A 25,691-nucleotide genomic window follows, 5' to 3' on the forward strand; every position below is an offset into this window, starting at 1 on the left:
CTTACCAAGCAGAGGAAGCCATTCCCCCATGACTGAAGGCCGCACGGCAGCCCCCAGGTCTTTCTAGGACCCCAGAGGCTTAGGTCCCAGGAAACAATGCTGCACCAGGCTGCATCACAACGCTCCTCTGTCTGTCCACAGGCCCTCTTGAGGGCAGTCACCCGTAGTATCAGGGAAATCCACAGGAGACCCTCAGGACTCCCCTCCCACAGGCCCGTTCTCTCCTCTTCCTCAGAAAAATCTTGTGCTTTGCGAACTGCCCCATCACCCACCTTTGTTCTTTCCCCTCTAGCTATGGAGGGCCCAGCAAGGCCACCGGCCCAGCCTGCTTTCTGCACAGAGAGGACAGTGGGCCCTCTGCCCTCCCGACCCAGAAGTCACTGACGCTCCTGTGGGCCTGGCAGCCTTTGCAGGCCTTCCCCACCTGTCTTCCCTTTTCCATTCATGCACACACACACACAGGCACTGCAGACATGCACACACGGGGGTGACAGCCAGTTTAGGAGTCAAACACAGGCACTTCTCTGGACCTTTCTCTGGACCCTAAACAGTACTTTCCAGCCTGATCACTCCCCACCCCACCTCATCCAACAGATTTGATTCTGGCTGCTTAGAAGGGTGTTTCAGCCTTGGAAAATGGGTTTACTATCCCTGAGGAAATGAAAAAGATTGTGCTTCCAGGTCTGAAGGCAGTTCCCATGGCAGAGTTCAGGAATATTTCTCAGCAACGGCAGCAAGCACCACTAGGAGCGGGATTGGGCAGAATGGCAATCACACACCCAGATGTGTGCCTGTGTGGCCACCCCTCCCACACGGCCCTCGTGTCCCTCCTTATCTGTGCCTGGATGCACATGACCTTGGCTGTTCACTTGTTTCTCACCCGGGCATGTGACCTCCCCAAGGAGCCCAGACATTCGAGGTTACAAACTGCTTGGTGGCCCCCAGGACGCCCAGCACACTGCGGGGGGCTGGAATCCCTTGGCAGCCATGGGGCCGTGACCACCTGAGGAACCTTGGGCTAGCACCAAAATGACCACGGCAGACACCCAAAGGGCCACACTGGGCCTGATGCTCCAGGCGGCTCTCCAGAGCGGTCAGGCTAACTGCCTTTGCTGAAGCAACGCACATGGAGAGTTCAGAGCTTTGCAGGAATTTATTGAGAGCAGCTTTCGTGTACCAAAAGGGCACTGAACTTTCTCCATCCTTGGCAGGGCACGGCTGGGGGTCCCTTTATCGCCACTACTTGGTAGGCCAGACTGCGACGACCACAATAGCCACGAGCAGCAATAAAATCACCAGAATCATCCCTGAAAAACAGAAGCAGAAAAGACCCCTTTAAGATCCACAGCAGAAAAGCGCTACACATCCTATTTGGTATCTTCGGAGAGGACGGTGGACGCGGCTCCTCAGTATGTCCGTGCCGAGCCTTCTGTTTGAGGTGTGTGTGCGCGTGCGTGCGTGCGTGTGTGTGTGTGTGTGTGTGCGTGCGTGCGTGCGTGTGTGGCTCCGGGGCACTGCTGCTGCACAACTCTGGCTTTGCAGGCTGGTGGGTGCAGAAGCGCGGGGCCCTAGGCAAACCGGAGATGGCCCTCCCACCTCGACTGCGGGGGACCTGGGTGGGGCCTTGCCACTCAGCCCGGGGCGGGGAGGGTGCGCGCGCAGCCCCTAGCCCAGCTTCTCCCCGTGGCTTGGCCCTGTTTTCTGCCTGCATTGATGAGGCATCGATAAAGCAAAGGGCTTCCGCGTGTACAAAGAAATCTTAACTCTAGATCTGCTTTCTCCGCCATCCACATGGCTTTGCCTTTTCTTCTTATGCCCGATACTTAGTCACCCACCTGTACAAACAGCCAGTAGAGGGACTTTCTCTTCATATATAGTTTTTGTACCACTATTTTCGAGATTTATGTCTTCAGATTCTTGGCTGGGGAACACAAAGGAGAGCACTAGCCCTCGCAGCCGGTCTGCTCCCTGCGTCCAGCTCTGCGGCCAACCCGCCCCACCTCCGAGCTCCCGCATCTCCCTTATTGCTGCCCTTTCCTTCCACTGACGCTGACGAGGCGGCCGTCACTCAGCGAGTTCACCGCCTCCTACTCCACTTACCCGGATGTAAAGAGCACTCACCATGGCCGTCGGACCGCCACTACGAAGGAAGCACTCAATAAACCTTTGCTCACTCAAGGTCCCCGAGCTACTGAGGCCCGAGAGGGAAGTGAGGAGCAGATGAGATGAAGCCTGTGAAAATGCCCTCCAAAGTAACAAGTGAGTCAGACGCACAGGATGCTGTGGTGGTTTGGCCACGAGGACTACCCTCCTCAGACTGAGGACCCGTTTGAGGAAAAGTCAGAGTCCCAGGAGTTCACCAACTTATTCTCTTACAGGAAGCCATTAACATATTATTGATCTTATTAGCTAGATAACCGCTGGCCATGATAGGCTATTTAAATTTCAATTAATTAAAATTAAAGTCAAAAATTCCGTTTCTCACTTGCACTAACCATATTTCAAGTGCTTAAAAGCCACATGTGGCCAATGGCTACCATATTGGATGGAGACAATAAAGAACATTTCCATCATCATAGAAAGTTCCATTGGACAGAAGTGACACAGAGTATGGAGTTTCGATAATTTTATTAACCGCTGCATCCCCCGCTTCTGTGACAGTGCCTGGCGTGGAGACTCAATACATATTTGTTGAATAAATGAATGAATGGCTGTTCAATGTCTTTTCAACACTCACTCTACACTTGGATAGCTTCCCACAGCAAGAATTCTGCTTTCCCTTCTTCTTGAGTTGGTTTTGTTAAGTTACATTTTGCTGGGAAACTGCCCATTTTTTGAGTATTCAAAAGTATTGGCATAAAACTGTTCATTATATTCTCTCATAATTTAAACACTATGCTGTATCTGTGTCCTTTTCATTGCTAACGCCACTTAGTTGTGCATTCTTCTTCTTGACTAGCTTTGCCACAAGTGTGCCTCTTTTTATTAATCTTTTCCATGAACAAGTTTTGACTTTGTTGATCATCTCTTGTTTATTAATTTTCACATTTTTATTAATCATACTATTCATAGACTTTCTTTGGATATACTTTCTTGTTCTTTCTCTAACTTCTTGAATTGAAAGTTAGCTCATTCATTTTCCATCTTTCTTCTAAATATCACCCTTCTAAAGCTACAAGTTTTGATAGGAAATAATTTCATTGTTGTTAGTTTCTAAATTCTAAATATTTAAAAATGTTCATCAATTTCTTCTTTGTCCCCATAATTATTTAGATGTTTTAAAATTTCCAATTTATATTGAAGTATGCTTATCAAAATACATATTTTTTAAGTTCTGAGATAATACAGGCACTATACTTTGATGTGAAAATATCTGTGATTTCCATTGGTGACAGTCACAAGTACGAGCAATACCGCTGTGGCTTGTTGCCTACTTTCTTAATTGAAGAAAACGCTAAATCTCAATTAGAGGTTAGTGAAAATAAGAATGCAATTTGCTTTCCCATCCAAGTTCCCTAAATTCTAGCCACAGATCTCCAGGGTTCAATATCATTCAGGTAGTGTAAATTTTAAACCCAACCCATGTAAACACACCCTGTCCATGGTTTTAGATACTGAGGAACCTTCTTTGTCATCTCCCTGTGACAGTGGGTGAATTTTTTCTAATACCCCCTCTTTCTCTGATGATCCAATCTTTCGAGAGTGTCCCCTCTCAGGGACCTAAGATTTTTTCCTCCTGTCTACATGTGGACATAAACCCAAGCTCTACTTCAGGAGTGGGCAAACTCTGGCCCACAGGCCCAGTCTGGCTGGTGGTCTGTTTTTTGTACAACCCATGAGCCAAGAAGCGTGTTTTATATTTTCAGTGTTGTCAAAAAAGAAGAAGATGTGACACACCGTCTGTGGTCTGCAACGCCTAACCTATTTCCTGTCTGGCCCTTTCACGGGATTTTGCCCACCCTGCTCGACATCACTACGGCTGATAACGCCCCAGCAGCCGCATCCGTTCGTTTGCTTAGGTTCTGGTTGCCAGTTCTCTCTCCATTTCTTTCATCTGGGGATTTCCTTTCTTCCTTGTAAACTCAGCTCTGCATTAACATTCAGGGGGTTTTGTAACATTTGATCTAGCATTTCAAGATGCTCGTCATAAGGTGTGTGTGAGTGAATATCATCTCTGTCCATCTTCTTGCCAGAACCAGAAAAGAGATCTCCTTTTTATTCATTTCTGCCTCCAGAAGCATCTTCAGGTTGACCAAAAGCTCCAGCTGGGCAGGAATCCCACTACTTCCTGGCTGGGGTGAGAGGTTTACCTTGTGCAATATCAGGAAATATAATGGCAATGGAGGAAGCGGACAGACTGGGGCAGAGCGCGCGGGCAACTGCCAGGCCGGAGCCTCGGCTGACCCGAGAGACGGGGAGGAGCTGTTTCTGAGGAGCGAAGGCAGATGATGAGCGGTGTTTCAGGAAGTACTCTCACGGATGCTCAGGCGGGATCAGAGCTGGGAGAGCACTTGAGACCAAGAAGCTCCTTGTGCAGCAAGCGTTTCAGACCGAGGCTGCAATGGCCCAAAGGAGAGGCCAATAAGTGACCTTGAATTTTCAAATCAGGGCGATTGTGAGAAGAGCAGAACAAGGATGAGAACAAAGAAATCAGGAACAATAACCGGCTGGGAAGAAGAAACCAGCCATCCGGGTTTAGTTTATTTACACGAAGCTTGCAGTCCAAGGGAAGACGCCTCAAGGTGTCAGTAGTTACCACCATCTCCTCCTTGGGCCACTGTGCTGGAGTGACCTGCTGCTCACTTTACCCAATCCACTCTCCACAACTGAGCTGGACTGGAAAGCAGATCAGGTTACTTCTGGGCTTAAAGCTGTCTGATGGCTTAAAGTGAAACCCGAACTCTTCATGGTGGCCTAGAAGGTTCTGTGCAGTCTGGCCCCTGCCCCTGAAGCCACACTCTGGACCTGTGCTCCAGCCATCCTGGCCTTTGGTTCCTCCAACAAGCCACGCTCCTTCCTGCCTCCTGGCCTTTACACATGCTGTCCTTTCTCTGCCCGGAGAGCACTGCCCGCTCTTGGCCTAGTTAATCCCTACTCGCCCTCCAAAACTCAGCATGTGTCACTTCCTTCTTGACCTCAGATTGACTGTGCTCTCACTGTCCCCTCTGGGTCTCTGTAGTGACCCTTCTTAAATCATGATTTAGGTCCTCAGCTAGTTACCCTCTGTCTCCGCCCTGGCACATGAGCACCTACGATACGGACTCTGCCTGCCTCGTTCCCCACCATGTCCCTGGTACCTGGACCAGAGCCTGCTCACAAAAGAGGCACAACACATCCTTTTGTATATAAATGAATAAATGTATTGAATGTCCGGGAGGGACAAGAAGAGCCAATACAAAAGAAACAGAAGGAACAGTCAACAGGGAGAGAGAAGCTGAGAAAATGTGTCAAGGATGCCAAGAAAAGAGAAAATTCAAAAGGTGGTTAACAGTAGTCTACAAACACTGGGAGGCACCAGGAGGACAGGGAGAAGCTCCTGGCTCTGGAGACCTTTACTGTGTCCGCAGAAGGGCGGGGGTGCCTGTTGGGACTGTATTAATACCTGGTTCCTCTTTAAGCTGCTAATCATTCTACTACAGAAACTGAATTATACAAATTGGGCCATAGTAAAGGAATGACAGGGTACGCAATACCCGTGAAAGACGCAGATGCACTTCAGCTCCTGACAGCACAGGTACTAACTTGATAATATGTGATAAACTGGGTGCTTGTCCAAAGATGAAAAGGGGTACGTCGAGAGCAACGACAAATAAGACTTTTACATTTCAAACAGGGTTCCCATGGGGAGGAAATTTTCAACAGGTTTAAGTAAACTGGTGTGCACCTAAGGGTCAAGCAAGGAAGTCATTTTAAGACGGCAAGTGACGGTGATAAGCAAGAGCCAGCTGCAGCCTTTTGGACTCTTTTCATCAAAGAGAAGGTATTTGCTGCTTATCGCTGTGAGCCTTTCTCTTTACGAAGCCCGGCTTTCCTGGAATGTGATGGCAGCGCTGGCATCCTTCTCTCCTCTGAAGGACATTGTGGAAAGAGTAACCAAGGGCCTTTTTAAAGCAAGGGAGCTAAGCCATGCCATACATGGAACATTCACGCACGCCAGGTTCTGTACTGACTGCAGTGGGTGAATCGCCTCGCTTAATTCTCAGCTATAGAGAACTCTCGACTCCACTTCATCGACAAAGAAGCTGAGGGTCCCGAAGGCTGACTCTCTTCCCGAAGCCCTACGACTGGTAAGAGGAAGAGCTGGAAATGGAATCCAGGTGGGACCAACCCCTTGGCCCAGACTCAACCTCCCTCTGCACCAGGGGGCCCGTCTGGGGGGATCCTGACTCCTGACAGCGTGGGGTTTATCAGGGAGAAAGGCCCAGACTTTGGGCTAAAAAACTGGGATAAAGAGCTTCTTCTCTCTTTTTTTCTTCTTCTCCTCCCTTTCTCCTTCTTTTACCTTTTTATGGTGGAAAAATTTAAACAAATACAACAGTAGACAAAATACTGTAGTGACCTGCAATGAACCCATCACTCAGCTTTAACAAGGATCGATTCATGGCTAACCTGCTTTTATCGCTACCCTCACCTGCTCCCTGTCCCCAGTGTATTATTTTGAAATGAATCCCAGACATATTTCATCTGCAAATACTTCAGTAAGTATCACTAAAAGATAAGGCATCATTAAAAAAAGCCCACCACCACACAGAAGCTGTGCTATTTCTTAAAGACGGGGGCAGTAAAGACCCTCCGACACTCCAGATGCAGGAAAGTGGTCCCAGCTAGAGGACGCAGGAGACCATCCCGCCGGGTGGCCACGGGGAGAATCTGCACAGTGTTCAGGCACGTGTGAGAGAGAACCTCTTTCTCTTGCCTCAGAGTAGTGCTCCAACCTCAGGGGGGCTAGTCATCCATCCCCCAGCTGAGGAAATGTTTGACATTTCAGAACGAGGAAAGACAGTTGAACTTCTGGGGACCTGCCAACTTCTTAAACAATGAATGCTCTTTGCCCCCAACCCTAGCGCAAAAACACCTGGCGCGGCTCCTGACAACGGGATCATTTCCTCCGCGCCTCACTCGGCTCCGCGCCTGGCACTGCTGGCACCTGGCAAGGCCGTTTCCTCCCAGTGCCCAGTGCCCCTTTCAGGGCAGGCAGGGGATGCCAGAGTTACAAGAGTGGAAAAAAAGGTCCATTTCCTTTGGTCAGTTTACCAGATGAGTATTACTCACCCACTTACAATATTTACAAGTCCAGCTCATGGCAATTAAAAAAAGATGTAAGAAAACAAACTCCTTTTCAAACTGGGAAAGGATATGAAACACGGCCTCTCAGAACAGTGTTGTGTTTTCTGAAGATTGTTCATCTGGATTAATGGTCCATGTTTTTTTCCAGTGAAACACTGGAAACCTGCAAATTACGGAGGCTGTGCTGCCAACACCCCTGCCACAGCTGAGCCAGGTAACAGCACCGAGCTCTTGCTGACAAGGAGGGGGACGAGGAGAGTGCGGAGTCCGTGAGAGGGAGCGCAGACCCCCGGACCTGCCCTCTCCCCCCAGCTGCGGGGAAAGGTGGAGACAAGCATGGTGGGAGAGCAGGGGGCACGGAGCAGTGAGGGGGCAGGAGGCAGGGGGATATGAAGGGCAATTTTATCTGGAAGTCCTTTTATTTGGTTTTGTTTATCACAGGAAAGCCACACTGGCTGCCTGTTATTGTTGGTTGTTTTAAACCAAAATATATAATCCCTTACTCTCTGCCTTGTTCTTCACCCTGGAAGAGTTAGGGCTAAGAAACACCCCTTCCACAGCTAACAACCTCGAAAGATCCAGAGGACATTTACGAAAGGCTGCAGGTCTGGGGGCTTTTCTCCAGCCCATCAGTGGGTGACATTTGCTTATGTATTAGCCAGTTGGTTCTCACTAATCAAACAGAATTTTCGCAGCAGACTCCTGAGCTGAGGTGGGGAATAAGCAAGAGAAAAGACAAAACCGGAATATTTGTTTTCAAAAGTTCATGTAAATGTTCCCTTTAATCCCATTACTGGGCAAATAAGCTAAGAAAAGGGGAGCTGCCACGCAGAGAAGGTGAACTTATTGACATTGTGATCTCAGACTGAACGGCTGGGGAGCTGCGGGTGCCCTGGAGGTCACCCCTCGGCCTAGGCTGCCCTGTGTGCCCTGCTCGTGGCCGCAGCGTATGGGTGGGGGCTGCCCTCTTCCAACCAGCCCAGAAGCTCAGCAGGTAGGGGAGGCCGTCCTGGGGGCTTGGGTCTGCCCGAGTGGTGGGGGTGGTGGGAGAGGGCGCCTACGGCCTCTGCCCTCTCCCCTCTTGAACCTATGTCCCCCACGGTCCCACATTTCACTCTCCCCGCCCTGTGCTCTCCTTCACACACTGAGCAAAGCCAAAGTCTTCACTGATGTGCTGAGTTCGGTCTGCTCTCCTCAGGCATCAGCCCGTCCCTCCAGGCTCTCGTGGCCCTGTTGGTGGGTGAACCTCCCTCTGCAGTGCCAGCGGGCTCCCCGGCCTCCTCAACAGACCTTCCAGCCTCTCTCCCCGCCTGCTTACACCCTCGTCCCTTCCTCACCCGACCCCAGGACCCAGCTGCTGACTGCTCGGCCGGGCCTCCACCTCCTCCAGGAAGACTGCTCAGTCCACCAGACCGCGCGTCCCCTGGAGTCCGAGAAGCATCTACAGCCAGGTCAATGCTCTCAAACGACTGTCCTTCATCTGTCAATTCTTCTCTTATTTATTACTATTTCTTTCCTTAAGTCACAGGATTTCCGACAACAGGGACCACAGAGTCTGACGTGGTGGCAGGGCGCTGGTTTGGGGGGTCAGGGACACTTGACTTCAAACCTGCCAATTCCGATTTCATAGGCTTGCTGTGAGGATTCAGTAAGATGAAGTGCATAAAACTTCTAGAACATACCTGGCACTCCCTAAATGGCAGCTATGATGACAATAATTTTTGCTCCTTATATAACCCTCTGCCTAAGAATGGTGCCTTGTGTACAGCAGATGCGCCATAAGCATCCTGTGAGAGAGCTGGCCTCTCAGTTGAACAACAGAAATGAAACATCATTCACTCCACAAGAGAAGGAAGAGGTGCAAAACCAGAGGAACACCTGGGTGGCATTTAGTTTAGAAACGGAGAGCCCAGCTCTAGCCGAGGCCCCGCGGAGATGACGGGCGTCCAGGCGAGGCTGGAAGTTCAGAGTGGAACATCTGGCAGCATCCGTTTCGGTGATTAGCCACAGGAAGGGCAGCTGTGCTGGGCGAGACGCTGGCTGAAGTCAAAGGCAAGCAGAGCACAGCCAAGTGGACACCAGGTGAGAGAAGCTGTGAAAACCGAAATGTGAAAGGCCTTTGAGGAAGGGAAGGTCAGGGCAGGGGCAGACGCTGAGGATGGGGTCACGGGCGAGAGAAGAAGGTTAAGAGAAACCCCCAGGGGCACCTAGAAGACGCGCAGGAAGCCTGAGGGAGCTGTGGAGTTGGGCCCTGCACCGTGACATATTCAACAATGTGGGACAGAGAGGGCCTCAGAGGCTGGCGAGCCTGGGCACTCTAGCTATGGCAGCACGAATGATAATGACAATGACGACGAAAATGATAGCAGCAGCGAAACATGAATAGAAGTAAAAAACAAGAGTTACTCTTGTGCCATGAAGTACACACGCTCAGAAAGTTTTACCGTGCTCAAGCCCATATTATCCCCACCATGAGGCAATGAGGCTAACAGAGCAACAATTTTCCCCAGTTTATGGGTGAGAAAATGGGGCTCAGAGGTTAACCACCCCACAATGCCTTTAGGCCAACCCTGTGAAGGCAGGAGGCCAAGAGCAGGACTGGCTTCGGGCAAATGGCCACCTTCTCTGGGAAGGAGCATTGTGGAGCTCAGCCTGACTCAGGCATCTGGGGTTCAGGGAGAGAGGAAGCAACCTGGGCAGGCCTCGGAAGTCCTGCCAGAGAAGGTGGAAACCCACTGTGACACAGAAGTGACAGCGCAACTCCTCAAAGAAATACATTAGAAAGCAAAGCTAGGGCCTGGAATCTGCCTGTGTTTTGGTTCTGACTGAAAACAAAGAAAACTTGAACTAAACAGATCTCAACTTTATCTCGGCTTTGTGTGATGCGGACCGAACGTGTCTGTGACTGTGTTTGAGTCTCTGCCTTTCGACAAGATGACAGTCTAGGAACACAGCATGGGGGAAAGAGGCAGGGTTTGCCAACTCCAGCCTGGCCCCTTGCTAGCCTCAGGGAGCAAGTTACCCAACGCCTCAGGGCTAACGAGGGATGACGCCTGTTTCCCAAAGCTGCAGGAGGATTAGGCGACATTTCATAATGGCCAAGGGCATGGCACACAGCCGCTAACTCAACACTGGCTCCATTCTGAAAAGGACAAGCTTCTTGAAGGTAAGAACTGTGGCCTTCTCTGAAGTGACTGGCCCAGTGTCCCAGGAGTATGTCTGGATTTGTGCTGAGGTGACATGGGGAGGAGAGAGGCACCCTCCTTACATTGGCAACCCCCCACCCACACCCCCGTCTCCTGAAGGCCCAGGACATCTGGAAAAAATTCACCTCCCCAGTCCCTGGGCTGGCACCCCATTTCTATGCAGACAAGAGGTAATGCTCTTCATGAATAGAAAAACTTGAAAAAAATCAACTCGAAAGAGAAGGTAGCCGACTGTGGGAGAAGAGAGTGGTGGAGAGAGAGACATCTGGGGGCCAGAGAGTGAGAGCATGCTCAGCAGGAAGCAGGAATCAGGGGAAGGTGACCTGAGAGCAGTGGGGGTTGGGATGAGGAAAGAAAAAGGACTTGCCCAGAAACAGGAAATTAAAAGGAATTAAGACTGCAAGAGACAGGGCAGAGGAGCTGGGTGGAGGCCTAGAAAAAGGCAGGTTCCTGGGGTCTGGGCTCTGGGATCCGGGCAAGGAGGGCCTCGGTCACAGCCACAGGCTGCGGTGAGGCCGACACTTGGTCAACAGACCCAATGTGAGAGCTCATTGCAGCAGCACAGGGCAGTCAGACCTGCAGCAGAGCGGGAAGACCTGTTGGTCAAGCTGTTGCGATGGGTAAGAGGAGCTGAGATAGCTGGATTCGCTCACAGCAGAAACGAACCCAACAAGTGTTTACTGAGCGCCTAGTGTGGGCCAGGTCCAACGGGGGCAAAGATCCTCCGGGCCCCATGACAGAGGCAGACAAGCAACCCATCCCCTCCTCCTCAAAGCAAAACAAAAAACCTCTGCAGATGACACCGTTCCTCAGAGGGAGTGTGTGAAAACTCAGCCATTACTGTTGCTTCCCGCATAGAAAGTGCCGGCTAGCTTCTAGGCCCCATCTGTGTTCTTAAAGTGTTCTTCATTTCCCTTCCCTGAAATAAGTTCAGCCCAGCGATCGCCACAATTCAACAGCAGAATTCAATTGTAAATAGATAATCCTTCATATCAGCAATCAAAAGCAGCTTATTAGGAGTTGTCAAGTCAATAATTTAATGCCTATTCTCTGGCGCATCAATATTTGCCAAGAAATATCCCCTCGTTGTGCCGCGTGTTACCCCTGGGAATGTGAAGCTGTCTGGAGTCTGGCAGAAATTCAAGTGTCTTTGAAAAGACAGTCAGGAACTCTGTTATGGATATCTTGTTTTGACAATTCCCTCCTGACTAAGTGTCAAAAGATTTCTGGATGGCTCCAGTCAGGCTGTGGATCCACCACTACAAACACCTTCCTTTTGCTGTATGGACTGGGAACATCACCTGGCATCAATTAGGGAGAGCGGGCAAGGCGACAGGAGGACGCCATGGCCAGAGTTCTAACTCAGGTACGGAAAGGCAGAGCAGAGAGGCCACCAAGAGAATGCTTTTTCAATACATCAAATGCTTATCCATCTGATTTTTTTTTTAAGCAAATCATTTGGCCAAGATGCCGAAGGCTACTGGGTGGCAGATCTGAACTGAGTCTCTGAGTTCCAAACCTCAGAAGAACATATTTGTTGGGGCGGGGGAGGGAGAAGAGGTTGGCAGTAGCCATGTCTGTTCACCGTGACCCTGCCTCTACAGACACAGCTCATGGGGCCAGCGGTGGAGCCCCAGTGGGGCCAGTCAGGCTCTCTCCTCTGGGAATTTGGGATTCTGGACTGCGCAGAGCTGGGGCTCAGTTACAGGAATGATGACACCGGAGAAGGGTGATCCACAAACTCGGTCCTGAAGATCCCAGCACGCACCTTTGTTCCAACTCTTCCTGAGAACTCGCTGGCTCAAATATTCCTTAGATTGTCACAAATAATGCAACATCATTCCAATACATTCCATGTTCTTTAACTTAAATGCCAGTCATTGCTTCTTAACATGCAACCAAGATCTTTCACTAAAGATCCCATCAGCAAAAATAACTATTTGTCTCTAATGATTTGGAAAAACATAAGAGTAACATGAGAACACTTTCACTTTACTGGTCCAGTGCTGAAAGGACAGTCCAAAGGTGCTGCTCCTGAGAGCAGACAGTCTGTGTTGCATCTAGCACCTACTCTGAATGGGCCGAGGTCCCAATTGAAATAGCTGTCACCATTAAGAGGCCTTCTCAGATACCCAACTCTTCTCTTTTGCGGCCACATATCCTATTATTTTACAGTATTCTTTGACTAATGTTATAGATTGACTAACGTTGTAGATATATAATGTTATAGATGTCTTGAAGAGTCAAAGTGGATAAGAGATGTGCTCAAGTTCTCCGGCAAGAGGTATATGGAGCACAGATCAGTGCAGAAGAGCTCCCCTCTGTAAACAAAGCTAACAAGAACTCCTTGGAGGGGTGAATTAGTTGCTTGGAGACTTCCCTCTTGGGGATCCCTCTTACCCCAGGGCACACCACGCCCATCGGGTGTCTGGGTCAAGCAGGTCCCAGGTGAATGCACATTGTTCCTGCCACCACAGTGCTTCTAATAAGAGCCACACCTACCACCCTGAGTGGTGCTAGGCACTTTATAGACATTACACATACTACACATTGAGATGGTCAATAAATGTTTCATCAACAAATGAAACAGAAGGTCCTGACTCCTGATGTCGTTAGGAAAGCAAAAGCAATACTGATATCCTCGGGTTTCTGTATCACTACTGGAATTTAATTTATTTAACAAATATTGATTGAGCATGTACGGGTACCAGGCACTGTTCTAGGCACTGGAGATACAGCAGTGAACAAGACAGACAAAGATCCTTGACCTCATTATGTTGCTATTTGTGTGTGTGTGTGTGTGTGTGTGTGTGTGTTTGTATGTGTGGGTGTGTTGAAGGGTGCAGTGGGTGAAGACAGACAAAAACCAAAATAAGTAAATCATGTAGTGTGCTTGAAAGTGGTAAGTACTTTAAAGAAAAATACAGCTCATCTCTTCCTATTGTGTATGGTAGGAGGTAGCTCAAAGGCATTGATCCCCTTTCCCTCAGGTTCTAGAAATGTGTAAGGGGGAAGGAGTGTTAATACTTTCCAGAAACCCGTCATCCCACAGTGGGATCTGGAAACATACTGCGGGTAAGGTTAGGGTGCCTTCCTACACGGCACCAGGAAACTGCCATCCTTGAATGTTAATAATATGTCAGCTTAGAAATAACACATTACGAAAGTTTGCTGGAATGAAGGGTGATGTAATGACAACTGGAAACAGAAAAGGGACTTATTATGGAGTGTAGGAAAAGGCGAGTTGGAGAGGAAGAACTTGTCAATGGGCACCCAGCACTTTCCAGGGCAGGGTACCCTGGCCAGCGAACTCTGGTACCTGCCTGGTCTGTGGGGTCGTGGGGTCTAATACGAAGCAAGAAGCAGTATGCTGCTCCCTGGACAGCAGCTATTCCTCAGATGGCCTGTTGTGACAGTTCTGTGCCCAAATGAAAAGAAGTGTGCTTCTTAAACTGATGGCTGCTGCCTTTATTAGGAGCCCTTTCACTTTATAATAGTGTTGGGCACCAGCTGGTTGCTGAAATTGAAAAGGAAGCCAGGTGGTGGTGGTAGAAGTCGGATGAAATAGTAGACACAAGCTGTCACCAAAAGTTTGGAAGAAACTGGGGAAATGCATTTCACTTAAAGTGGTGCCTGCTAGCACCAGTTCTGGTGCTTTGGGTAGAGGATAACTCTGTCATTTCAGAGGCCACATCTGCCCCCACCTAGTCTCAGCACTCCTTTGGCCTCCAAGGTGACACGGACTATAGATAACCAAGAGCCGCAGTGGGGAGGGCGGAAGAAAGATGACCGTTAGGAGCTGTGGGAGAAAAGAAAAATAAGGGCTGGAGAGAGCAGCCAGACGTGGTCCTTTCCTTTTAAGAGCTGCCTTTTCCCAAATAACCAGAACATATGTCATGATTACTCAGTTTGGCTGTGAAGCCTGTCCCCATCGTTGAGGCTGAAAAATTAGCTCTACTGTGTTCAAGAGGTCACCCCTGCTTTCAAGTGGTCACCGTTAAGTGATCTGAAACTCTCTGGCCCACTAGCTTCTAGCACCGTGTGTCACTTGCCAACTGTGCAGCAAAATGACAGGACAAGAGCGTATGAAGGCAGGCGTGAACACAAGGGTTCCCTCTTTGGGAGGCCGTACAGCATGGCAACTAGAGTTGCACCGTGGGCTGAGAAACCAGCCGGCTTGTGTTCAAATCACAGCTCTGTCATCTGGGTCAGGGACCTAATCCTCTAAGCCTAAATCAGGAGAACACTAACCCTCAGCTCCCAGAGTGGTCATGGAGACAAAAAGAGGTACAAAGTTTAGCGCTGAGCACACTACCTGGCACGTGGCATGTTCTCGACCGACATTAGCTGCTACTATGACCTACTGGAAATTGTTCTTGCTATAAAAGTGGCATTCACAATCACCAATCTTTGGACAGAAGATGCTTTGACCTGTGCCCTATCTGTGATCACCTTAAGTCCTCACTGCTGCCCAGACCTGCCCCCTGCACACCACAGGAGGCAGGCCCTCCGAGAAGAAGCCCGCCAGCCTCCTGCCCTGAGCGTTACTCCCAGCGCAGCCAAATATGGCTGCCACACTTTTCCCGAAAATCTTCTCTCTCTCACTTGTCAAAGACTCTATCATGAAAACAGATTTTGAAATTTACGTTCATGCAAAATTCTCCAAGTCTGTATGCCAGTATGTATAAAAACACCTAAATTAAGAGCACTTCAATAAAATGCAATTCCTATTTGCCCTGTCAGAGGGATATGTATCGCCTACCCAGAGTGCCCCATGGTCTCTTTAAGCCCTGGAACACTAATTCAGCGACACTGCTGCAGTGAGATGCTGGGCTGCCGTGATGGAGCGAAAACTACCCAGCACACTGGTCAGCTGCTAACTGTTCATTAGGAGCAGGAAGAGAGCCCTCAGAATTGTTGGCCCCGTGAGCGTCACCAAGATTGGTAGAGTGAGAACAAAAAAAGAGACTTGGAAGCTGCTCTGCGCTGTGTCATGGGCCTCTTCCAAAAGCAGCATCGGACTTGCAGTTGGATCTAGGAAATACGCAGGAGCAACAGGGACAGGCTGCAGAGCTCTCATACCAAATGCATGGTACCACCACAGGGTATTCACACTGTGGAGTGAACGCTCCCTTCGTCATGCAGAATGCTGCAATGATGTCACTTCCGTTCAGTACTATTCTCAAGCACTTTTCCCCACCCTCAAAGACATCCTTCTATGGAGAACATATCATCCGAGCATCCACAGAACTTGACCTTCGCAGAGGGAGGCTGCCACTTTCAGTAGTGGCAACTGTCAGTGCAGCAGCAAACGGTGGGTATCCCTAAGTGAAAACTTAGAGTGGAAACCAGTGCCCCCCAAGCCCCATGCAGCTCTGACATTGTGCCCAGACTCAACAATGTCACCGATGAGCCTACTGAAAGCAAATGGACAAGACCCCGAGCCATCCGTTCTAGAATATGGCCAGCCTGAACACTGGTGAGCAAGGATTCTCTTGACAAGAAGGACACAGAGAAGTATTTGAGGCCCAAGGATTCACGGTAGCAGAGCCGAAAGACTGGGAAACGGCTGATTCTGAGGGAACCGGCCTGGAGAACTGTCACAAGAAGTGTGGCGTATGTCACTTTCTAGGCTGAGGCAACCCAGGCAGAAGTCTGTCTCCTCTCCCTTTCTCTGAAGGTGGCCAGTGTGTGAGGGGCTTAAACAGACCATAAAAATAGAGTCACAGAAAGGCACGCTGATGACCACAATGTGTGGTGCCATGTGTGGTGTCACAATGTGAGTGTCGTGGGTCACACATTAGCCTGTTTGAGCCAATACCAGGTATTTGCCTATCACGTGCCATGCACAAAAACACAAAATATCTGCCTTTCCAATGCTTGCTGTTAGTGCAAATAATAAAAGGTGTTTGAGGATAATACTAAAATGATGTCATGACTTCTCCTTATCCACTCTCCTGAAAAAAGTAGAACAGACAATTCAAAATGTCAGATTTGGCTTTGAGATATTTATTGGCTTACATTAAACATGGTCTGTCAGATGTTTCAGAAATCATTTCAAAGCAAAATAAAAAAAGCTGAATGATGACACATTCCCAATGCAACGGTCCAGATTTCCCACCTTGGCCCCTCACTCTCAGCTCGCCGTGCTCTCTCACACTCTGAGCCTTGGCAAGGATCGCTCACACGCCTCAGAGCCCTCTGCCGGCTCCCACCCAGCCAGCACTGGCTTTAGGCCTCGCCTCAGAACACTCCCTCCCCCGTGCCCAAGGCGGTCTTTCCTAGGCTTCTTCTGCATCCTGAACACAGACTTGACAGAAATTGACTTAGTACTTGAGTAAATTAACAATCGATTAGGTTCCTGGCTTACCTTCCCTCACAGTGTGTAAATTCTTTGAAAGGGCAGACCATGCATTTCCATGACTGTGTCCCAGTGTGTTATCCACGGGGGCATATAACACACACTCAATACGTACTTGTGTTTTGGTTAGCTGGATAGCTGCTCATCGTTTAGACTCAAATAGTGTCTAAATAGTTTAGACTCAAATAGTGATATTAAGAGTCAGGAGTATGGATTTCAAATGATGTTTTTGTCACTCGGTGGTAGTTAATGTGGAGATATTCTAGCAGCCAGAAAGGTACTTGGCACATAGTAACTGCTCAGTAATTCAATATGTGTCAAATGAATGAATGAATGAATGAGTATAAAGTATCAATAAAACCGGTTATTAAGGAGTATTGGTTCTACAGAACTCTATACAGTTGCTACTGCCAAACTCAAAATCAATATATCGCCCATTAGTGGTTAACGATCTCAATAAAAAATTCTAGGAAAACATATTCTGTATGCATCTTTCAAGTAAATGAAGAGTGTGAAATTTTAGTGAAATGTTGGGATTTTACCAGACGCCTGTGGTTTCTTTTGAACACAGATGATTTAGACTTGGAGTTTTCAGCCAAGTGGACCCTCTTTGTATTGAATTGAACAGTCCAGCTCACTTTTCATTCATTCCCTGTAACTTTTTATCACCCTCTATTCGCAGACATCCTGAGAAGGAAATTACCAAAAATTACCTAACAATAGAAATGCTACGTTTGTTTAGAGCAGTGCTACTCACAGCGAGATGGCAGGAGCAGCAGCATTACTCAGAGCTGGCCAGAAATACCACCTCAAGAGGCCCACCTCCCCGCTACAGAGCCTGAGTCTCAGGTGGGCCCTAGGAGGCTGAGGTGAGCAAGCCGTCCACGTGATTCTTCTGGTGCTGAAGCTTGAGAACCACTGGTTTAGTGGTTAGGATCGAAAGCTCACTGGAAGCTCTCCACATCATAAACCAAATATCCTTTGTGAACATGACAGGAAGAGCTGTGGCTTTCTCTGAGCACTACGCAGATAATGGGTTGGGGGTCCCCAGTTGGTAGGAAGGCCATTGTCCTGGGACAAAGCAGGCACCCAATGACTGTCCCTGCTGATGACACAGCCTCGTGAGGAAGTGGAGCAGCCTGGGATGTGTTCAACACACAAAACTCATTTGCCGTCACAATTCACTCCAGTCCCACACCAATATCACCTTGGCCTCATTTCCTCTTGACAAAGACAGTTCTGTTCTGAGGAGGCCTGCGAGACCAGAGCAGCAGCTGGAGGGCACAAAAGACTGTTCTGGCTTAGAATAGAGAGAGGCTCAAAGAATCACCCCCACTGGATCGCCAGACTCTTCTATTTAGCATCAGGTTGACCCAGATGGCCTTAGCTGCTAAGGAACTCTGACCCTTCTTCTTCCTCACAAAATCCTAAGGAAAGGCCCAGAAGAGGAAGAAGAACCTGTGATGAGAACTACACAGCAGGAAGAAGCTGGTATGATTTCAGCTTCAAATGCAATTGCTGGATGCAATACGCAGTGTGATATTTATTTCCCTGCATCAGGGGTCCTGATCTTAGATAACATTTTGTTTTTCTAGTGCACCCAAAGAATGAAGATTCAGGGTGCTGAAGCACTGGGTGCAAAATAAGTCAAAAGGAGGTACTTTCTCACTCACACACAGCTAGCCACAGCTGCCTGTCATCCCAGAGGGTACCCCAGAGCTAGCACGCTGGCGAGCTGGTTTTAAAGCATGGACGGACTCTGTTAACAGCTTTCTTCGAGCAAAGTGGGTGAGGAAATGAGAGAGGGAATGCCTAGTGATTAGTTCCTTATGGTCCTTACATTCTTGAAGTATACTCTTTACACCCGCTGGAACACTTCTGCATTCTTGATAGCAGGACTGTAATATAAGTGCTTTCCTTTCAGAGCACTGTCTTTTATTGACACACTAAAATATCCTAGGAGCGAGCTTTGCCTTCCCTCCCTCCTCACGCCCCTCCTTCACCACAGCCACGCTCTCCATGTCGTTCCTTGTTCTCTTTCTAAGAATGCAATAAACATTTCAGCACAATCTTTTCAATCCACATTATTTATAATATTATGAACATCCATCGAGCCTGGCTAGAATGGTAAGTAATAAATCAAACTTAACAACAACAAAAAAGGAAGGGGGAAAAAATCACCCTTTGGCTAGGCTAAAGCCTGAGACGTTTCATTCCCCAAAGGGTTTAGTTATGTTAGGAAAAGTGAGATGGGGATGAGACTCAAGGTTTAGAATGACATAGAGTCAGGAACTCAAATCTATAGGCATAATCATAACTTTGTATAAATCTCAAACAAACTTACCTCTCAGGGGTGTCATGAGGATAAATGAGATACGTGGGAAGTACTCTGAGTGCCTCAATTAAAAGCAACTGTAGCCCAGTTCGCCTTTCTGGGTCCAAAAGGTCATCTTGGAAGGAAGAAGCTAAGAGCCCTCCTCCTCTCCTGGAGCTCAGTCCCTGCTATTTAACAGCCCCTCTACAGGTCCACATTTGGTGGGTGAGCCCTGAAGTGGGGCTCTGGGGCAGAGCTGGGCGGGCAGTATGCTTATGGCAGCCTGACCACTATGTTCCGGCTCCAGTGGCCACCCTCAGTGGCGGACCCTTTCCCCACTCCCACCCAGGACCATGCCAGGCCACCCACAGCCAAAGGTCTCTCTACAGAATGATTCTGCTCCCGCCTGGGGGTGGGAAGCAGAACTTGTCCCACACCCATACTGCGTGGCGCTATGCAGGTTTATATAGTCTGACTTTCTCCTCACAAAGAATCTGGCTCAAGAGCTTGCTGATGATTTCAAAATTTATCTAAACAAATGTGGAGGCCAGCATAGGCTATTGGCTAATTGCATAATTGGCCTGAGGCCTTTCTGCTTTGGCGATTTCCCCCTCGTTCCGAACCTCACACTGGAAATCCAAGCTGCTCAGCCTGGCCACGGAGCAGACGTGTGTTTACGTGGCTAGACCTCAACTTAGCGGCGCTGCTGGTGTATAGTCTGACATGCTCGGCAATCTGCTGTAAGAGGTCCCTTCTGACAGTTTCCTGGATATGAGGTGCTGCTGCTTTTCCATTCCTGTTGAATGGTACTGAATATATGATTAGAGTCACTGAATCATAACCCCTCTTTTTATCATTACAGTCTCAAGTTGGTTCTGGGGAAGTGACCATAACTGGTTGGTCACAGACTTTTCTACAAGAAAGTCAGGCAAGAAAATAACTTTTCTTATTAAAATTGTCAAACTTGCCAACTAATCTAGATTTAGCACTCTACCATTTTGCATTTCAACCTAATTTGGTCTTGTTATAGGATAGATATGTCTTCCTGTTCAGATTTGTCACCTGCTTGCTGCATTGGGTAGCAGTAAGATCTTGGCCAACATTCTAGAAGGGATTTGATACTAGCTTTGCTTTGTTCATCACTTCTACCAGTAAGTGCCCCAAAAAAGTAATTTCTGGATGATAACCACATGTTTAAACAAAGTCTTCCAAAATACAACAATTTCTTTATAATGTACCGAGGTCATAGGAACCACCCAAATCTTCATTACTTGACTATTCCAGTTAATGGGCCGTTTACAACTTCCATTCCTTTGCTTCTGATGACACAGACATCCTCTCTCCTCCAGCCCACCAGCACTGAGTGGTTTACCCAGACTCTTGTGTCTCTTCCTCAATAAATCTCCACTCTCACTCCAAGTACCCCTGGAGACATCTTTCCCATAGCTCTTACCTTCTAGGCTGAACTCGTTTACCCTTGGAACTTCCTCCGTTACTCCTAACTAAAGGGCCGGCCCAGCTGATGCGGGAGACCGCCACCACTCTCTGCCTCTTCCCTGGTCATTCCGCCTTTCCCACAGTGAGCCATTTACATATGCTGTCATATTGTCTCCACTCATATAGTGACAGGGACACATAAGGAATGCTTAAGTCCATGACTTTAGAGCCAGACTGCTTGGGTTTAAATCCTGGCTACCCCACTTCCCATCTGTGTGATTATGGGCAAGCTACTTAACCTATCTGGGTGTCACCTGTAAAACAAGGATAACAGTAGTAAATATAATGTACTGGGAATGTTTACAACTGACACAGTAAGTGCTCAATAAATACTCCCTCTTCTTATTTTTAAGGCTTTACCAGACATGTTTGATGGTGTGCCTACAGCCTCTTCAAATGGGACCTGTTTTGACCAAAGCTCTGGTTAAGGGGTGAGCCAAGGCAGCTGTGGTTTATAACCCATGATCCAACCCATCAAGTCAAGGTGACTTGGGCATCCAAAGGGAGGTCAGCCAATCCACAGGCTGGCCTGCAGCCTCTGACCTATTTTAGCCCAGCACATTGAAGCCAACTTGGGTAAATATTCTTTTCTCTGGAGTTGAACTAGAAAATAAGGAGCAATGCAAGCTTCCCAGGTTGGCCCTACTTCCTAACAATGGTAACATGTGTTCTTAGAACAAACACGCCTTTACTGTAATAATGTGAGTGACTCTCTGGGTTTCCCCCCCAACCAAAAGGTCCCCCAAAGAACAAAAGTTTAATTAATACATCTCATGCTACAGATATATGCACTTTAAGCAAAGGACAGATTTTGACTAAAGGAATAAATTCCTAATTGCAAAATTTTGGGCCATCAGTAAGATGGCAAGGTTTTCTACCATTTCCAAAAATAGAGTTTTAAGGCCATCAATGAGCTATCTAAGACATGAACAAAATTCGTTTTAGTCAGAGCTACCTTTTAACATCCACCCCCATTTTAAATCTAGTTTCTGTGTGTCTGTAGGTTTAATTAGGATGAAAGTCTTCATGACTTAAGGCGAGTAAAGAGCAAACTCTTCTCTGGTTAACTTCCTTGTAACTCTGGAGAATGTCCCTACCACTATTTCTCAGATGAGAAATCCCAAAGCTTTCTGGAGCACAGGGTGTGGGTGGAGGTATAGGAGAAAGAACAGCTGGAAATGGCGATGGTGACAGTTAGCTGGAACAGAACTGAATGGCTCCTGATGGGGTCTAGGCTGCGCAGAGAGAAGAGAAGCCAGTCATCCTCCATCCATCACTAACCCACTCCGTGCCAGGGACCATTTTAGATGCTGGGAATACAACAGTGGGCAAGACGGACATGGCACCTGGCCCAAAGGAATTTACATGCTAATAGGGGAGACAGACATTCAAATAACCACACAATGAAATAATTACAAATCATGGATAGGTGCTAAGGAAACACACAAGGTGCTATGATACGAACCGCTTTAATGGAGTGGTCAGATACGGCCTTCTGTGGAGGTGGTAAGTTGGAACCTAAAAGTTAAGGATTCAGTCACAAGAAAAGCTGGGCAAAACCCATTCCAGCTGGAGAGAGCAGTAAGCACAGAACACTTGGGGGTTTCACAGAATGGGAAGAGAGCCAGTGTGGCTAGAACTGGCCAATGAGAAGGAGAAAAATCAAGATGAGGTAGGTGAGAGAGCCAGGGGCTAAGTTCTGCAGGGCCTCGAGGCCAATGGCAAGGAGCTGGATTTTATTCAGGTACAAGGGGAGCCATTGATGGGTTTAAGCAGGGAGCAGCAATATCTCATTTATGTTACACAGTCATTTATGCCACTGGGTGGAGACTGGACTGGAGGGTACAGTCTCTGGGGACAAGTACTGTCAACACAACCTTTTTGAGAAACTATCACAGCATCCAGACAAGAGGGTGAGGTGGAATGGGGTGGGAGCAGTGAAGATGGAAGGATCTGAAGTGCATTTTAAAAGAGAATTACCAGGGCTTCCTTTTGGATAAGAAAGGGGGCTGTGGTGTGATAGGAGAGGAAGCAAGATTTCCACCTTGAATAACTGGGTCAATGGGGTGCCATTTTTGAAATGGAGAAAACTAGGGGGTTCTGTATATACTGCAGAGGGATTTAAGCTGAGATTTCAAATAAGCAGTTGGACACACAGTATAAATCTAGAGCTCAGAGGAAGAACCATGGGAGGTGAGGGGAGCAGCAGGGATGGGAGAGGAGCAGCAGCAAGAGGAGGTTGGGACAGAGTGGGTAGGGGGAGGGAACTCCAAGTTTAGGGACTTCTGAGACCAGGCCGAGGGCTGGTGAAGGGAGACTGACAGGGAAGTCTCTGGCTCTGCCACTATCTGATGAGGACAGCAGCAGCATCAACTACAGCTAGCATTTACTGAGGGTCTGCCGTGCACCAAGCACTGTCCTCACTCATTGTCTTATATACACCATCTCCAATCCCCATAATAATCCTGCAAACCGCTATTATCATGATGATGATGAAGACGATAATGATAGAGGCACCTGAAGCTCAGAAAAGTTAAGCAATTTATCTAAAGTTTCAAAGCTCTTCAGTATTAGACTTGGGATTTGAACCTAAGGTGACTAACTCCAACGGTCACAGTCATAAAGAGTTTACAATAACGTCAAGACTGTATGTAAGCACAAAAAGACCCAAGAATACCAACAACGCAACTTCCAAACCCTCTCTGCCTCCACAGCCAGTTAGACTAAACTGCTATGAACTTCTCATGTCTTCCCCGCCACAGCACAAGGAGTGTCAACAGGTCTCCCTTTTGCTGCCCAAGTCAACCCCTTTCTTAACTGAAGCAAAGCCCAGCCACATCTATTCCTTGGTTCCCCTTCGAGAACTAGAGGAGACAAAATTATTACCTGCAGATCATGAGAATGCCTAGCCTGGAAATAACAAAATAATCAACAGAAAATCTATTTGAACTAAAATAAAGAGGCTAAGTAACAAATACATTGATAAATTCCAACCCTTTTCTTATAAACTAGTCATAATCCAATTAGAAAAGATGATGGAAAAGTTTATTGATAACGAGACTAATGAACAGAGAACAAAGGAAGTAATGAAAATGAACAGGACTGATATTTTGAAAATTCCAGAACTTTACTGAGGGACATAAAGGAAAATCTGCACAAAGGGAGAGACAGACCATACTCCTGGATGGGAAGATTCAGTACTGTGTGCATGATGGTTCTCTCCAAATTACCATAAACATTTAATTCAGTTATGATAAAAATAGCAACAGGATGTCTCAGGATATTGCCAAATTATTGTGAGGCAACAAGGACTATTTCCATTTTGCAGATAAGGAAACTAAGGCTTAGAGAGGAGAAGAGAGTGGAACCTATTCCAAGGAAATTAATGTGGAGGCAGAAAACAATACTTACATGCTGTCTGCTGCAGAGGGGGGTGTGTGTGTGTGTGTGTGTGTGTGTCTGTGTGTGTGTGTGTGCATGCAGGAGGTAACGAGGAGGTGAGTTCCCAGACGGCCCTAAGTGCTGTCACAAGGAATCTGGGCAATGGGGAGTCTCTGAGAGGTTTCAGCAGGGAGAAGTGGTGGAGGAGGGCAACAGCTGACACCAGCAAATCCACATGCTCCAAAGCTCCCTCTGGCTTCAGTGTGGAGAATGGACTGGGACGGAGCAGAACTGGAGACAAGGAGATGAGTTAGGAAACAACAGGAGTAATTCAGAAGACAAGAGGCATCTGAAGGACAGAAGGAAAGAAGTGCGTGGCTTCCACAGACACAAAAAAGGGAGAATTAACAAGAATCAGCATCAGACTGGATGTGGGGACTGAGCAAGAGGGAGGAGCCAGGAATGAGTGCTGAGTATTTGGCTTGAGAAACTGAGTGGTTGGTGGTCTTGCTCATTAAAACAGAAAACAGAGAAAGAAGAGCGGGCTGGAGAAGCTCATGAGCCCAGTTTTGGCCATCTTGGGTATTATTTCAAGCAAGTTTTGACAGCATAGTATTTGCTTTTCTTCCACTGGGATTATAGAGAACTTGTCTGTTGGGCTAGGAAGCCATCAGGGGGAATTTCCTAGTTTGGTGGGGGTTGTGGGCAGACTTACATCTATGTTAAGTATCCTAAATGTGAAGCAGACACAGTCTCTTGGAGAGATTTAAAAAGTGGCAAACAGGCTCAGGTATGGGGCTAGCATCAATGGCCGGCAGACGCCTCCCTGGCAAGGTCCTCTCGGGGGTCAGAAGCTAAGTCCGATGCCACTGCTCCGTTTTCTCCCCTCTACCCCAAGATGCCCAGATATTCATTTTCTGTTTTTGTACATTTGATAATATTTTGGTTGGTACTTGATGACTATAATCCCCTCCTTGACATCCTAGAGTGAATTCCTTCATTCATTTATACTCCTTCAAACATTATACATATTGTTTCCAAGTATGGTAAGAAAGTTTTCAACAGAAAGGCATGTAATTGGAAGCCACCTTTTTTATTAATGAAACATTAGTGTCTCCAGGTGTCTGTTTTTTAACTTATAACCATCAGTGTCACCCCGATCCTCAGACTTAGCTGTTTATCATAGTGCAAAGAAAAAGGTGAGCCAAAGGAAAGCTAGCCATTTTCCTATTTGATACTCCTCTGGTCAACCTACTTGGCCAACAAGAGCAGAACTGAGATTCTCTTGCCCACCTGTGGCATCATACCCAACTGGAAGAAAATTTCTGAGAGGAAATATCCAGGCAAAAGCTAAACTTGCATATTTGAATAGATGCTATGGAGACGAATTTTTTTTCTTTACCCAAACTGACAAACTGCATGTATCTGTCCTCTGGCAAAAGGATACCTAAGATACCAGCACAGGCTGAAGCGAGAGAGCTTACGGGCCTGCTGCAGAACCTAGTGAGGGGCTTCCAAGGGGCTGGAGACGGCGGGAAATCAGACGGCCGCCCTCAGTGGGAAAAATGGGGTGCTCACAATTACAGACCCCAAAACCAGCTGCGACCCCAGGTGATCAGCATCTGAGAGAGGTATTTGATGAAGC

The 25,691-nt window shown here is 47.8% G+C and overlaps 1 protein-coding gene across 2 annotated transcripts in view; it reads right to left on the reverse strand.

The window, feature by feature from the left end:
* Positions 1-1,134: 1,134 nt before the first annotated feature.
* Positions 1,135-25,691, reverse strand: part of STX8 (syntaxin 8) — a 242,512-nt gene continuing 217,955 nt past the window's right edge. The window contains exon 8 of one of the 2 annotated variants that reach the window (XM_070561064.1): positions 1,135-1,307. In XM_070561064.1, coding sequence (XP_070417165.1) covers positions 1,240-1,307 — 68 coding nt within the window. In that variant the 3' untranslated portion in view covers positions 1,135-1,239. Of the gene's footprint in view, positions 1,308-3,145; positions 9,380-25,691 lie in introns of those variants that run through there. The other variant, XM_008529293.2, reaches the window with a different exon arrangement.

The sequence above is a fragment of the Equus przewalskii genome, chromosome 10 (genome assembly GCF_037783145.1).
Source record: "Equus przewalskii isolate Varuska chromosome 10, EquPr2, whole genome shotgun sequence".
NCBI classification, from domain to species: Eukaryota; Metazoa; Chordata; class Mammalia; order Perissodactyla; family Equidae; genus Equus; species Equus przewalskii.